Here is a 14789-nt window from a genome sequence, read left to right as displayed (position 1 = left end):
AGGTTGATGGTCTGCCTCTACAGCAGCCAGTCTAGAGAGGTAAACATGCACTGAACTCCACTGTAATCAGGTTTCAGTGGTGCAAACCTCTGGGACCCCTGTTTGCTGTAATCAAAGTGAGCTTAGGTTGTGACATTTTGTTTGTAAATGATCACAACCTGTACGGATTGTGTGTTAATGTCATGTCACACAGAGCTCACACAGCTTATTTCACTGTGCTTCCAGATGAAATTTGTCAATAACAGCCTGATCCTGCAGTTTCAGAACCATGGTCAGAGCCTGTTTATGTTATAATGGGGCAGTTATTTATGTAAATTAAAGGCACAGGGACTTAACTGTACTCCCGTAACACGCAGTGATAAACTCAGTCCGACTTTACAACATAAAGTTTCCAATAATCATCAATAACTGATCTCTTATGAATTAAGTAGCATATATCTCGATCTGGGCGCGCGCTTCACGGTCGCACGGTCATCTGCAGCAGCATCACCTGCCGGTTCTCGGTGGGATGAGACTTGTTGATGTGTCTCGTGAGCCCCGGGGAGCTGAAGAACGTGGAGGGACAGTGTTTGCACGTGAAAATCTGCTGCTGCTGCGGGTCACCACGCTCTGCGGCGCCGCTCTCTTCTCTGTGCGCGTGGAAAACGTCCGCTCTGCGTCCTCCTCCCAGAGTCTCTGCCAGTAACTCGTCCCTCATCGCGTGCCACAGACGGTGCTTGTCCCTGATCTCAACAGACGGGAAGCGCGCGCCGCACAGGTGACACAGGAACACCTGGCTCTGTCCTCCGCTCGCCTCGCGCGCATGGCCGTAAGTTGATGGTGGCGGAGACGCTCGCGCTGTCATCTCGTGCGCAGCCAGGTGTTTCTTTAGATAAGCCTGTCGCCGGAATTTCTTCCCGCAGTACCGGCACTCGTACACTTCCTCCTCCGGTAACGACTGGACGAACGGTAAAGGCGGGTGCGGGAGTGACGGCGGCGGCGGCTGCTGCTGCTGTGGGAGGCCCGCGCGCTCGTCTGGATTGCCGTTAAGTAGAAGGAGGCTGGATGGTGGACTGTCTGCGGCTCTCACCTGCTGCTGCAGGTCCAGGCAGCTTTCCACCGGGCTCCGGTAATGAGCAGCGGAGTCATAGTGTGGAGGCGCGAGGCTGTCGCTGTCGGGGCTGTCTCGAGCCCGGCTGTGGAGCAGCAGCAGGGACTGCTCGCGCCTGATGCGGGAGCTGTCCAGCGCCGCGTGGTGCTGATTGGTGTCCACGCGCAGCAGCTCGTTCTCTTTTCCCTCCATCTCCAGCGGCTGCCGCTCGTGCTGCTGAACGAGCCCACGAGCCTCTTTCAGCGGCTGGCTCTTGTTTGTAGCAGCGTCTCCTCCTGGGTTGTTCACCGGGCGAGGTTTGTGCCAGCGGCGGTGAGAGGCCAAGTTGGCGGGACAGCTGAAGACCTTGTCACACTCGGGGCACCGGTACTCCACGCGCACTATGCGTGAGCACTTATGCTGCGCGAGGGAGAAGGGGTCCGGGTACTCCTCTTTGCAGAGCTGACAGATGAACTCTCCCAGCGGCTGGTTCCCGGGAGCAGACGTCTTCTCCCGCTGCCTCCTCATCTCGGGGCTCTCCTTCTTGATCCGCAGACCCAGCACCGGAGAGGTCGTGACCTCATCTTCGAAGTTAAGTTTCCGGTTCACTTTGGGTTTCTTTGACGGGTTCCCGACCGACTGTTTGTTGTGTCTGCGTTGATCCGGTTCAAGGAAGGCGCGTTTTCTTGCCGCGTGAAGCTGGTCCTGGTTCACTAGCGTGAGTGGCGGGAACAAGTGCACGTGAGCCATGTGCGGCTCATATTTGTCACTGTGTCCGTAGGACGGCACGTTGTGCCGGCTGCTGCTGGCGAGGAGCCGCTCTATGGAAGCTGACATTGAGGTTGGAGTGGAGCTCACCAGGAACGGCAGGTCCGGTAACTCCGGTACGGAGGCTGAGGTCAGACACCTGCCGGCAAACAGCTGTTCTTCTCCTTCCTCGTGCTGCTCCAAGAGTCTCGTGCCAACCGGTTTAACCGGGCTGCGGGACTCGGTTAAAGTCAGGTCGTGTGATGGAGGAGGTTGAAAGAAGCAGGACACATCATTATCATCAGGACTCAGAACGTCCACCTCGCTCACCTGCTCCTCGGTCTCCGGTAACTGCGCGCGCCGGTCAGCCTCTGCCTCCAGCGCGGACTCCACGTGCGGGCTCCACGCCTCCCTGACACCGGCTGAGCTTTCGCGGGACACCGGGACTTCTCCATTTGGCCACTGGAACGGGAGAACACTCAAGGCATCCGGTTTGGTGGCATCAGAGGTGCTCCTGTCACAGTCGAACGTTTCAGGCTTGTTACCGCCACCGTTACTGCTCCGCGAGCGGTATGACGCCGACCCACGCCGGGTTCTCTTCACCAGGAATCCTCGAGGCATGGTGACGGGACGACGGTGCTCGGCGCGTGGCACCAGCAGACAGAAAGAACAACTCTTGTCTCGAGCCCACTTTCATGTAGAGCTTTGAAGTGAGAGAGAGAGGCGCGCGCAGGTGGGATGAGCCCACGAGAGAGAGCGAGAGAGAGAGAGGAGCTGTCCATGGTGCGCGTGTTTGTTTTCTTCTTCTTCTCTCATTTGAATAATGACTTTTCACCCGGCGGAGGCAGTCTTAAAAGTGAAGTGATCAATTATAGTAATATTATAGATCAAATACCAAACGTCTGGGTCACATTTCTGTCTACATTCTCAAAACCTTTTGTTCTTGTTAACATTCAAATATAACAACTGCCCAGAAGGATGAATGGAAATAAATGTATATCCTTTATTTACCAAAATTGAACCAACATTTAATTAAAAGACAAAAGATGAGGCAGTGGGCTACAGATTAGATCTTACTTAAAAGATGTTTGTTTCTTTTCGTGCAGGATCTGATGTGAATTCACCTGCCACACGTTAGACAAACAGTATTTTCACCAAGAAAACCTAATGAGGTTTGTAAGTGTATTAAGATTAACTTCATTAATTCCTGTAGGGAAATGAGGTTGTTGTAGCAGCAGTGAACAAGAAAATATGACAATAAAACAGTAAATACGCGTAGGCCTATAATAACACACACATACACAGACTAACTGATCAGTGAGCCCTCATATGTCGGAATCAGTGTAGGAACATCACCAGTTGAGACTTCAGCAGTGAAGATCATATCTGTTTTAAGACTACTAATGACCGCTTCTGTGCCCCTGAAGTGTCTGATTATCGCTGCTTCTGTTGATTGTACCTCGGGTATACAGCTTTGTGTGTGTGTGTGTGTGTGTGTCGTTATCTCAGAAACAGAAGAGAGGGGCAGCGCAGTGAAAGAGTGCAGGAGACAGATTGGGATCTTGTGTGGGAGAGAGAGGACTATTCACACCAGCCCTCCCCCTTACTAGAAGCTGCTCAAGCTGATAAGAGATCGGAGGGAGACTCATCCATCCATCCATCCCTCCTCTCCCTCTGGGCCATAGGGCCCCTTTTGTGCGAGCCATGCGCTCTGCAGCTCGGCCAGTAGGCTCTGGCCAGCCGGAGTCGCTGCCTGGAAATCAATCAAGGTGGATCAGCGTGAGAACAAGCTCGAGGGTCGGGCTGCTGGCTTTGACGAGGGCCGTCTGGGGAATAGACATGAGAATAGAGATGAGATGGGTGGTGGAGAGTCCAACACTAAAATCTAATTAAGAACCAAGCCTCCAGATTCTTTAGTTTTAACTGTCAGCGGCTAATGAAAGCGTGACCCAGGTTCAACCTTCATTAACCCCGCTGATTGAGCCTGTAAATGTGAGACAGGCTGAGACCTTTTGTGTCTTCATTCTGTCTCATTCGTAGGTTGCTCACATTTATAGTTTAGTTTACTTAAAAAGTGAGGTTAGATTTTCATAGGCCTACTGCATTTTATGATATATTTGTTTAAAGACTTTTTTTTATTTTTTTACTAGAATTTTTTTTTTTCATTTTAGTTTTGACTCATTTTTGCCTCTGCAAGACACATTCCCATTAAAACCACTGTCCTTCTTGTTGACACCCACAATTGTTGCATTGAGATTTAATAAGAAAACCTTTATATACCTGTATGCTGATAAACAACAAACAAAAAAGAGGAATCAAACCTTGAAGTAAAAAAAAAACAGACTGGGAGACTCCCAAGCTCTGCCGCAAGGATGAAATATCAGATAAAATGTCTGCAGGCTGATGTAAGGAAGAGCAGGACAGAGCATGGCAGCCTTCAGTAGTTTAAAAACAGGGTGAATGTTCTCAGTCGATCTCCTGTAAAAATATAGATCTGCAGTCAGTCTGAGGCTGGAGGATGTGAAGCGTGTGTGCGTCTTTAGTTTGCATCAGTGGGTAGTGAGGTGGATAATCCTCCAGACTGCTGAAAATGACTCTATTGATCTGTGCTTCTCAGTCACAAGCCTTTAAGCGCTGCAGTATTATGCAGCTGATCTGTCTGTCTGTGTTTACATGGAGTTTACATCTTCACAGAGATTAATGTAAACTCTATTTTGTTGGGTTTCACAGAATTAGGCGTTTGGTAAATGAGATGCAAAGCACCTTGTAGCCAGTAGAAGCCTTTTGTCATTACAGGGCCTTTTTTTAACTCATGGCTCATAATTGAAATATAAGAAATGTTTACATCTCTTTTCCACCTGCAGTCAGTAGGCTGGAAATGGTCTGGTCTTCATTCATGGTAAAGATGTTGAATTAAGCACTGATACAGGGATATATATTCACTTTGTGATTCAAATAGTCTTTTAATGTGTAATAGGCTGGAGGAGAAAAGCAGAATCATTTTGGCAGATTGATATTAATTCATTTTTGCTACACCACCATCAGTCCGTGTTCAAGCTTATAAAAAATGAGGATGCCTGTCAACATTTCAATCCTTCTGAATGGCTTGTGTGAGTGTGGATGTCTGTAACATCTCAGTGGTTGTCTGTCGCCATCTAGTGGTACAATGTCATACACAGAGGTTTGGAGCTCTGACTAAGTACAAGCAAAGAGACTAAACTAAGTTGATTATTGGCCTTGAAAGAAGTGATAAAACAAATCCAACTCAGGGTCTGTTCACATTGCCGTTCCTCTAGAAAAACAACACAGGGTGTGTATCTAATTATACTGCTGAAATGTGTGAAGCAGGAAGAGCCTGTTTGACAGACAGCAGCCCACTGAGCAGAGAGTTAAGTCCTCCAGTTAACCCACCCTGCTGCCTGGTGTGTCCCTACATGGGTGCGGCCAGCTCAGGCATTTTCATCAGATCTCGAGAGAATTCTCTGATCCCCACAGGGATTAATAAAGTGAATCCTAATCTTAATACTGGTGGCTTGTTGTCCACCAGCACTGGGTGGCAGGATACTGGAGCTGCACGATCATCAGCATTTGTACAGTCTGAGGGAAAACAGTCATAAAAGGGAAGTCTGGAGTGCTGATTATATAAACTCCCACACCCACAGCTTATTAGACTCAGCTAAATTTGTCATGTTAAAAACAGAAGCCAGACGGGGCTTAACAAATATTCAAATTTATTATTTGGAAATGGACTGAACAGCAGGCCTTTACAGCACTTTAAACCTCTCTGGTAAAAACATAATAAAGTCAGGTAGAGAAGCAGGTGAACACAGTAAATGTGTCGCAACTTGTGCCTCGATCTTAAGAATTACACGTTGAGATCTGATGAGTCATTGTTCACTTTGACCCTTTACCATACTGCTGTGTGGCTGACTGAGTGATTCATGTTGACTCATTGTGTACTGCACATGTCTTCTCATGTCCAGAATGTCCAGGGATTCCCATGAACACCCAAATACATGATGGTGATGATACAGCAGGTGTGTGCTCTTCAACAGAAATAGCTCACATACTTTCACAACAGTTGTAAAAAGGTATGTGGTATATCTAGTTATGAATCAGTTTCACTTTAAAATGCTGAAAACTCTTTCCGTACGTCACAAAAACTGAAATGTAATAATTTGTAATAACTCCACAATACAGTGAGCAAGCAGAAAAGAAACAGGTCCTCTGATTTGTTCCAGGAACTGGTATTATTATCTGTGTGTTATTTTGTTCTCCTTTGTGATTTTTACTGCAAGCAGTTCCACATGATGTACAAATACAAATTACACCATGTCTGGAGTGTCTTCCTTCAAATTTCCCACTCAGAAGACACACTAAACATACCAGACTGGAGTCATGTGCTGAAAAAGTACTGACTGGACACAGAAAGCCAACTATATTTACTTCCTTTTTTTTGTTTTAGGCTGCTAATGTAAAGTGTGAAAAACACTGTTAGCGTGATGGATTTTTGTTTTGCGTGTCCGTTGTTTCAGAATTTCGTGTCTGGCAGTGCATGAATGTGGACTTCCAGTCAGCGGAGTTCCATCTGACTGGTTTCCAGTCAAAATTAGAATTAGTTCCTCTAAATCCAATCATATCTGCAGCAATTACACATATCTGTATTTAAGCAGAAAACGTGAGATAAAGAGCAGATGGCCCTCTCACTGCGGGCTGGTTTGATGCCAGGGTCTCTTGGGGCCGTTCAACTTCTTTCTTGGTGTGCTTTGAGTATTAATTCCTCTTTGACTGCTGTGTGTGTAGCTACTTCGTTTTCCCAGCCTCCTGTGTGCACTCCTTTCCTCCATTTATTAGACTTACGATGGTTCAAACAGAGGTCTAGTTTTTTTATATCACATGTTCAGAGATAATTGTAATCAACACAGTGTGCATGTTGCATGAACACTGTGTGTGACTGTGGCTTATTTGCTGTCATCTCTCTCACTTCAGTAACTGCTATATAGTGGTTTTGTGTTGCTAACTGAGCTGCATCTAAGTGGTCACACAGACAGAACAATGGGTCGTGAAACAAGCCTGGAGTTTCCCCCAAGCCTCCAGAACATCATGTTCAAATTGACGTTTGTTTTTAAAGTGATAGGTCACAGCCTTGTGAAGTCTCGCAGCCTTTTCCAGGACTTGGAGTCCTTCCACTTTATCTACAAAAGAATGGAAGGAGTGATGTGATACTGAGCTATTGGAGAGGCACTGTGGGAGATCCTCACAGTAAACAAAAACCTGCAAGAGCACCACTCGTTACATTTAGAAATAGTTGGAAAGATGTTACTTCGGTTAGAAAATGCTTGCAACCTTTGACCTAAAAGTGCTAGCAGGAAAAAAAAGCTGTGTATGCAACAGAACTACCAACAAAAACCTGATCAGGGTTTAAAAATGTCAGCACTAAGAGACATAATGTCTTTGAGAACAAACGCACCAGGTTGACCATGTGGTCAGGAAGTGCGGGTATTAGGGAAACTCCACTATAGACCTGCTGGTTTTGTTCTTGTGTTTATTGTATTTTTCTCACAGCTTGATCAACACTCTGCAATCACACAGAGGGGCTGCTGAGCAACATTTCCCTTTGGTAAGTGATTCACCAGGGATATGTGAATGAAGGTGCAGTTTTAGGACTTTCCATGCATGCATTTGCTCCTCCTGTCAAAACAGAAACCCAAAGCCCCTGCATGAAGTATTATTTATAAGGTGCATGACAGCAGGGTGACTTCAAAGCAACAACTGATTGTAATGTTAACATATAGAGAGAGAGAAATCCATGCAATTGTTTGAAACATAGCATTTTATGTGCAGCTTAATAAAGTCTGCAGAATTATTTTGCTCTCTTGGTGACAAACTCAGTGGCGTATTTATGTGCCTCATCAGAAATCCCCTCTTGGAGCCAGCAATCTGTAGCTGTGTTATTCTAAGTGACAGTTTGTGGAAATCCCCCACCTAGCTGTTAGCTCCGCCCCTGCGCAGCCACACAGAGGGCATTTACAGACTGCTGCAGACTCAGAGCTCCGCCAGGGTACAAGCAAGCGCACCTCGTATCCCGAACAGCTAGCGCTAACATGGACCTCCATCGGACCAGTATAATAAACCAAATGGATTATAGTCGGGAGTCTAAAGAAGGGAAAGCGGCTCAGTCGACGGACGAGCGGCTGGACAGCGGTTTGGACTCGCTAAAAGAGGAGGAGTACCAGGCTGTGGCGGCCGAGATCCTTCGGCTCCAGCTGGAACACGAGCCGCCGCAGCACAAACAAGATCCCGCTGTAACCGGAGAGCTGCACGACTGGCAAACACAGACCACAGACGAAGGAGACACGTAAGTTTGAGCAGGAATAATGTTAACGCATGTGGGATTTTTGTACGTGTTTGGAGGTACAGCCTGAGTTAGGCCCAGCTCGGGTCTTGGTGGTAATTTGACGCCTTTCCTGTAGGGAATGTCTTCCCCTACCCTGTCATTACAATGCACAGGCCCGGGCCTAACTCTGCCTTCGCTGAGGCGTCCTTCTCAATTTGAGGCTTATAAAATACATGTCTGCAGTGTTAGGAACGCACAGAGAGGTTGGTCGGTTTGATAATGGGTCTATCTGTGGTTAAACTCGGTGGTGCTGGACGTAAACAAAAGGCCATTATCAAGTGGGAATCTACTATGGCCGCGGGGCAGATTGGGAAAGTCCCGGGCGCGTCGCCAAGGAATCCGACCGACGCGCGTTCCCGTGAAGAGAAAAGAAGGAAAAAGACGGATATAAAGTGTCCTAAATCACAGCAACGGCGACTAAGAGCGAAACCTAAGTCTGGAAATAGTCACCTGTGTGCTTTTACAGTCATATACATATAGGAAGACTATTAAACGAATTTCTAAGTGTTAGACAAACTTTAACACAATTCATCCGCAAAGAAATATAGTTCGCCATCGGGTCAAAGGTGAAGAACTTGACTTTTTTTTGAGTTGAGGACCGGAAGTTACTGAAACAGCGGTGAACCATTTTACACAAATGTTTCAGAGGTGTTACAGGAAAACATAGGGTCATGCAGTCATCACAGTATTCTAAGAAAAACTGCTGTAAATAAACTTTGTGTGGAAAAAGTTACATAATTCAGTACTCGTATTAGCGGATCTAAAGTTTGACGGCCTCTAACATGGAGACTTGGTTAACTAATATAATAAATAACTAACCTCTGTAATAAATAAGTCAGACACAGATGGGTGATTTATATTTATTTTTGTCTCAGGTTTCCTTGCAGATTTAACTAATTACCTCCTGTTTCTGCTTCCATAGGCTGCTCCACCTGGCCATCATCCACGAGGCCAAGGACTACATTAAAACAATGATTGATCTATCTAAGAACACAGACTTCCTCAACACACAGAATGACCTGAGACAGGTATGCATAAGGCACTTCATTATTATAAAAAAAATAAACCTTACAAAGTGTATGCAGATTTGATAAGTTGCTTGTCTCTCCTGCTCCAGACTCCCCTCCACTTAGCAGTAATAACAAACCAGCCGGATGTGTGCCACTCTCTCCTGGTATCCGGCTGTGATCCCACGCTGGTGGACAACAGTGGGGACACACCGCTTCACATTGCCTGTCGCCATGGTAACCTGCGTTGCTTCAGCGTCATCACTCAGTACTGCCGGCCAGAGCATCTACACAAAGTGATGGCTGCATGCAATTATAATGGTAAGATAAGGGTTGGTGGTTCTATATTATTAGATTTTTTTTTATTCCTGTGGTGGTATCACTGACCAGCCTGCGAGCTATTCTTAACTCCTATTTAAAGAGAGGAATGAAGGGAGCCAAGGGTAATTTCTGCTGCACTTAATCCCAGAATACTGCAGTTATGAGGGAAGAAACATTTTAGGAAGCAAGGGGAATGCCATAGCTTTTCATGCCAGCACATCCTGACTAAAAATGGGATACCACATAATATTAGATGCTGAGGCTCCAAATGGAATGAATGACGGGTCTAGTTCTAGACTTTAGCACAAACAATTTAAATCTCACAATGCAGTAAGGTGTATTAGCAGAGATGTGAGCTCATTAGAATGGCCTAACTTCAGATGTTGCACTCTTCTACAATAGTGCAGATATAAATGAGGTGTACTAGTCTGGTGTCAGCTGTTGAGTGTCTATTTATTTTTTTGTATAGGTCAAAACTGTCTTCACTTGGCCTCAGTCCACGGTTTCCTCTCATTGGTGGAGAAAATGGTGGATCTAGGAGCTGACATTAATGCAAAGGTAAACGACAAAACATGTCTTTTATACACTGAACACAAACTATCTGCATACTTCACAAACTATTAGCAACTTTTTTGACCATTTGTTGACCAGCCAATCAAAACTCTGTACTATCTGTGTCCATGTTTAGGAGCAGCATAACGGTCGCAGTGCCCTGCATTTGGCTGTTGACCAGCAGAACCTCTCCTTGGTCAAACTGCTGCTGAAAAAAAGGGCAGACCCCAACCTACTTTCCTCTGGGGGTCACACCCCTTACCACCTCACCTATGGTTTGGACAATTGTGAGATCAGGAAAGAACTGTACGCCGTGACCCATCCTGATCTGAGGGAGCTGCCTGAGAGTGATCCAGACGACAGTGAGGAAGAGGAATCTGAGGAATCTGATGAGGAGGTTTGTTGAAATTGTCGGTGCTGCCAGTCTGGCATGACTAAAGGAAGAATAATCGTGGTGTGTAACCAGTTTTTCTCTTTCCTATGTGTCTGCAGGTGGATTATGACGACATTCAGTGGAATGGCCATTAGCAGGAAACGAGACAGTGGGGAAGTTACAGAGGCAGGAGGCTGTGATGACGATGATGAAGGACAAATGGCTCGGCCTGTTCATTACATCTGTAATGATGTATCAGGAGGTAGCCACAATGGGGGACGCTACCAGGAGGTGGACTGGCAGCTGCAAAAAAAAAGTAACGGACTGATGGCTGCATGCGGGGGAAACGCGATCATATGCGACACGTTATCACAGGATGGGACATCTGTGTAAAAGGATTGCTTGTGTTCTGAAGATACTGCAAATCATTGTCATAAAAAAAACATCTTTCCATACAGATGTACCTGTAATAGCTCTGTTGTATGATATTGTAAATGCTGTGTATACAAAGATGTATTTTTTATGGAAGCTGTGAATGTGTACAGTTGAGCAGGTTGTATATGTCAGACATCAGTTTCAGCACACTCCAGTTAAATTAAAACACTCATATTTAACAATTAAGGCCTCCTGTGTGAATGATTGATTACTTTTTGTTTTGTTTAAAAAAATGTTTCTGCATGTCAACATTGTGCAGATCATTATCTTGGTTATACAACAATATAGAGGCCATAAAGAAGGCAGCATATAATCGGTATCGCCTGACAATATTACAGGCTGTAATTATACAGGGAATTACTTTACCCACGTGCCTTTATACTGCGACTTTACAGTGTGTGCTTATAATAAAAGGCCTCCTAAGTATGACAGATGACTTTCAGTTCTGACCAGCCGTGTTATATTTTCATATAACATCATGCAGCTGATAACTCATTTTCACTGAATGAGGAACTGGCCACCGGTTGAGCTTTGAATGTTGTAGTTCCTCCTGCTCTGTCTGTGTGTGTGTGTGTGTGTGTGTGTGTAGAAGAGATAAGAGACTGGGAAATTTTTGAATTTGCAGAAGAATGAGGTGGATTGCTCTGTCATCTAAACCAGGAAGTTTTTGGAGGGTGTGGCGTGGAGAGAAGGGACAGGAAATTCCCAGGAACAGAACACTTCAGCTGTTCGTCACATTCCTGCTTCCCTTCCCCAAAGAAGGGAATCTGCTCAACAGAATGCTAAAGTAAAGGACAAGCAGAGGAAAGGAGCTTGAACTAAATGTACACTTATTTAATTCTATTAAGTTACAATATTAGTATGGATTAAGTGCAAATATTACTTATATTTCCTGTAATGACTATTATAGTAAAATGTTAGAAGACCTTATGTTGCCCTGTTGCAAACTGCTAGGGCTGCATATATCAAATCAATTAGACCTTTCAATGTGATGTCTAAAATAAGCACAGAGAAGTAAACATTGAAACTGACATGTTAAATAAAAACTGGGTTTAATAGAAGTGCAGTAGAGTGAACCAACAAGTGCAGCAGCAGGGAGAGAGTGAAATCTTTACTGACTTCCGAATTGACGTTGACCTGAGCAGACCTAAACAGAGTGTGATAATGGCTGTGGCAGTAGGAGAATTCCCACTGCATCTCCCTGGGTTTTACAAAAGTACACAGCAAAAATGTCATCCTGAAACTCAGACAGACAGATATATGCAGTGGCAGCCCTGAGTGAAGATGGATAGGAAGCACTGCAGGAACACAGTGACTCAAGGAGCTACAAGTCCACATTTCAGAGGTATTGTGCTGCAATTGTAGTGTTACCACACCTCCATCTTCCAATCTGTTCAAGTCACACTCATCAATTTAAGTCAGAGAGACTAGCTGTCGATCTGACACATCAGACTTCTGCATCATATGGCAGAATCTTTCCAGGATCTGTGATGTTCGCTGGCGGCAGTCAGGGTGTCTCATTGTAGATAGAAGGAAAATTCAGGCTGGGGAGTTGGTGTGAGGATAATATTGTTGGATAATATATCCTGTATATGAGGCTGGGGACGATCAAGTGTCTGCCCTGGTGGTTAACACATACTATCCATCAGGCAGGCATTATTGTTCTTTTATCTTAATGTGTTTAACATCTCCTTAGGACAAACTCCTCCTTTATCTTCATTTTAGTTGAGGCTTTTTGTGTCTGACTTTCTGTTTTTACCGTTTATTTTCCTTTTTCATAAAACAGCTGCCAACGTCTTCACTCTCTCTCAGACAAAGCCATTAGGTGAGCATCAATCTCTGACTCTGACAGAATCCTGGAACACAGACACACAATTTAATGGTCACATGTTTTGTTCTGCCAAACTGTGTAGATATACACACACACACATGTTGAGAACACACTTAACCTTCCTTTGATCTCATCCGTGGTTTTAGTTTTTGGGAATTTCCAACACTACACCTGCCTCTTATTATTTTCTTGTTTAAAAACAATAACAAGGAACTCTTGTCAGAGCCAACACATTACCAATTCTGTAGTGCTTTCAGGTTTTTGTCTGCTAAACCTATTTACAGCAGCAGCTCAGCCGTGAAAAGAGCCTTTTTCATTTTTAGTGCCATGAAGTTATGTCCTCTTTTAACAATACTCACTTAAATCTAGATTCCTGTGAGGTGATAACTCCAACCTCTACCTCAGAGGGCTTAAAGTCGATGGACAGAACAGTGGAGAGACATGAGATAGCAGTCTGTTTTGGGACAGTAAGAAAGGGAACAAAGATTAAACATTGCATCTCTGAAACAGATTTTGTGTATAAGGGCAGCAGGAGTACGTGTGCGTGACTTCTAACCTCGATAGCCTGCTCATAGGTCCAGTCCGGCTTCTTCTTGACTTTCTTCTCCAGAAAACTGGTGGCCTCTGTCTGTTTGACTCCAGCTGCTGTAGCCTTAAAGCCACAGTAATAGCCAGCTGGATCACACTTATACAGCTGTGGACCCAACTCTTCATCCAGTCCAGCCACTATCATACCTGCAGAAGGCATTCAAAGCAGAGGAGTATGAAAGGGAGCAACATGGACAAAAAGAAGAAAGATTTATAATGACAGTAATTACAGACATATTACTTACAGCAGCCTAGTGGTCTCATCTCAGCATTCTGCGTGTAGACCTGGGAGATGTCAGCCATACGCTTGCACAACATGTCCACAGGGATTTCATAGCCATACTTGTACTTCCAGTTAGCTGCTTCATACCGTGCCCTCTGGACCTGAGACCTGCTGTCAGCTGGAGTGAGGGAGAGGCAGAAAAAACATGTTGCACAAAAGATTCAACAAGTTGACAAAGAGTTGGTTATATTACTATAGACACTGTTACCAGTCATGCCGGTCATAACACAGCCTATGTTCTCTGTGATTTTGAACAGCTGTGTTACTGTCGAGGCATCCAACAGCTTGTCCTGAGAGACACAAAGGGTGAGTAAGAAGGTGCTTACAGAGACACCTACAAGGGTTTGCAAGCACAGCTGGAGTGTGTGAACAAAACATTAAACTTTGTTGTGTTTTCACTGACAGGCACTTTCTTCTGCGTGACAATAACAACGCAGTCCTTCCCTCTGACCGCCACAGAGGTCAGTCCTCCCTGGTTGATAGCTTTGAAGGCATATTCTGAAAAAAAGCAAAAATAAACAATCATCCTCAACACAACTCTTAATCTGATCTTAATAACAATATATTAGGAGTAAAAATAAAAATTACCTATAAAGCCTATAAAGCTAACTAAAATAACAGAACACTTCAGCTTTAGAATCAACCTACAGCCACAACAGACATAAACTATTACTTTTGCTGATTTATGGTAAACCCTCCACTGATACACTAAATTAGCCTGGGTAGCTAGCACAACAGAAAAAAAAGCCAAAGCCAGTAATTTAGCATTATTATTTGAGTAATTATGTTTACATAATGACAGATATATATTAATTATCGCTGTGTTTACTGTACTGCAATTTCCCGAAATACTGTCTTTTCTTTTTTTAGCAATTAGCCTGTTAGTCAATGTTAGCATGTTAGCAGAGTAATGACAGAGCAGGTTGAGTTTTGTCCGTTTCATTCACTACTAACCGACTTGATAGAGTCTTCCCTCCGGAGAAAAGATGGTGATATGCCGGTCAAACCCTGCACTCGACCCCCGAGACATATCGGCTAGAAATAAATGAAGTAAATCTAGTTGAAACTGAAACTAAACTGAGAGGTAACAGAAACAAAACATGGCAAAGACCGACACCGGAAATGATATGGCCAACTCAAGGTTTCTACATCCGGGTAATCTTTGTATTTTATTTTTTATTTTATA

At 44.7% G+C, this 14789-nt stretch overlaps 3 protein-coding genes across 3 annotated transcripts; 1 reads left to right on the top strand and 2 right to left on the bottom strand.

The window, feature by feature from the left end:
* Positions 1-457: 457 nt before the first annotated feature.
* On the bottom strand, positions 458-2437 carry insm2 (insulinoma-associated 2). The gene has a single exon (XM_028396025.1). It carries the CDS (start codon positions 2435-2437, stop codon positions 458-460), a length of 1980 nt encoding a protein of 659 aa, XP_028251826.1.
* Positions 2438-7826: 5389 nt separating this feature from the next.
* On the top strand, positions 7827-11083 carry nfkbiab (nuclear factor of kappa light polypeptide gene enhancer in B-cells inhibitor, alpha b). The gene is made up of 6 exons (XM_028396211.1): positions 7827-8174; positions 9136-9241; positions 9331-9541; positions 10011-10099; positions 10230-10490; positions 10586-11083. Exons 1-6 carry the CDS (start codon positions 7921-7923, stop codon positions 10619-10621), a joined length of 957 nt encoding a protein of 318 aa, XP_028252012.1. The 5' UTR covers positions 7827-7920; the 3' UTR covers positions 10622-11083.
* An 851-nt stretch (positions 11084-11934) lies between these two features.
* psma6a (proteasome 20S subunit alpha 6a) lies at positions 11935-14729 on the bottom strand. The gene is made up of 7 exons (XM_028395062.1): positions 14558-14729; positions 14007-14101; positions 13812-13893; positions 13566-13721; positions 13289-13467; positions 13092-13186; positions 11935-12757 (listed from the first exon to the last, which is right to left on the bottom strand). The coding sequence occupies exons 1-7, from the start codon at positions 14631-14633 to the stop codon at positions 12700-12702; spliced, it is 741 nt and encodes a 246-aa protein (XP_028250863.1). The 5' UTR covers positions 14634-14729; the 3' UTR covers positions 11935-12699.
* Between the last annotated feature and the right edge of the window lie 60 nt (positions 14730-14789).

This window comes from Parambassis ranga, chromosome 22 (assembly GCF_900634625.1).
Source record: "Parambassis ranga chromosome 22, fParRan2.1, whole genome shotgun sequence".
NCBI lineage: Eukaryota > Metazoa > Chordata > Actinopteri > Ambassidae > Parambassis > Parambassis ranga.
The sequence above is the reverse complement of the archived record's forward strand: the minus strand, read 5'-3'. Positions and strand labels throughout refer to the sequence as shown.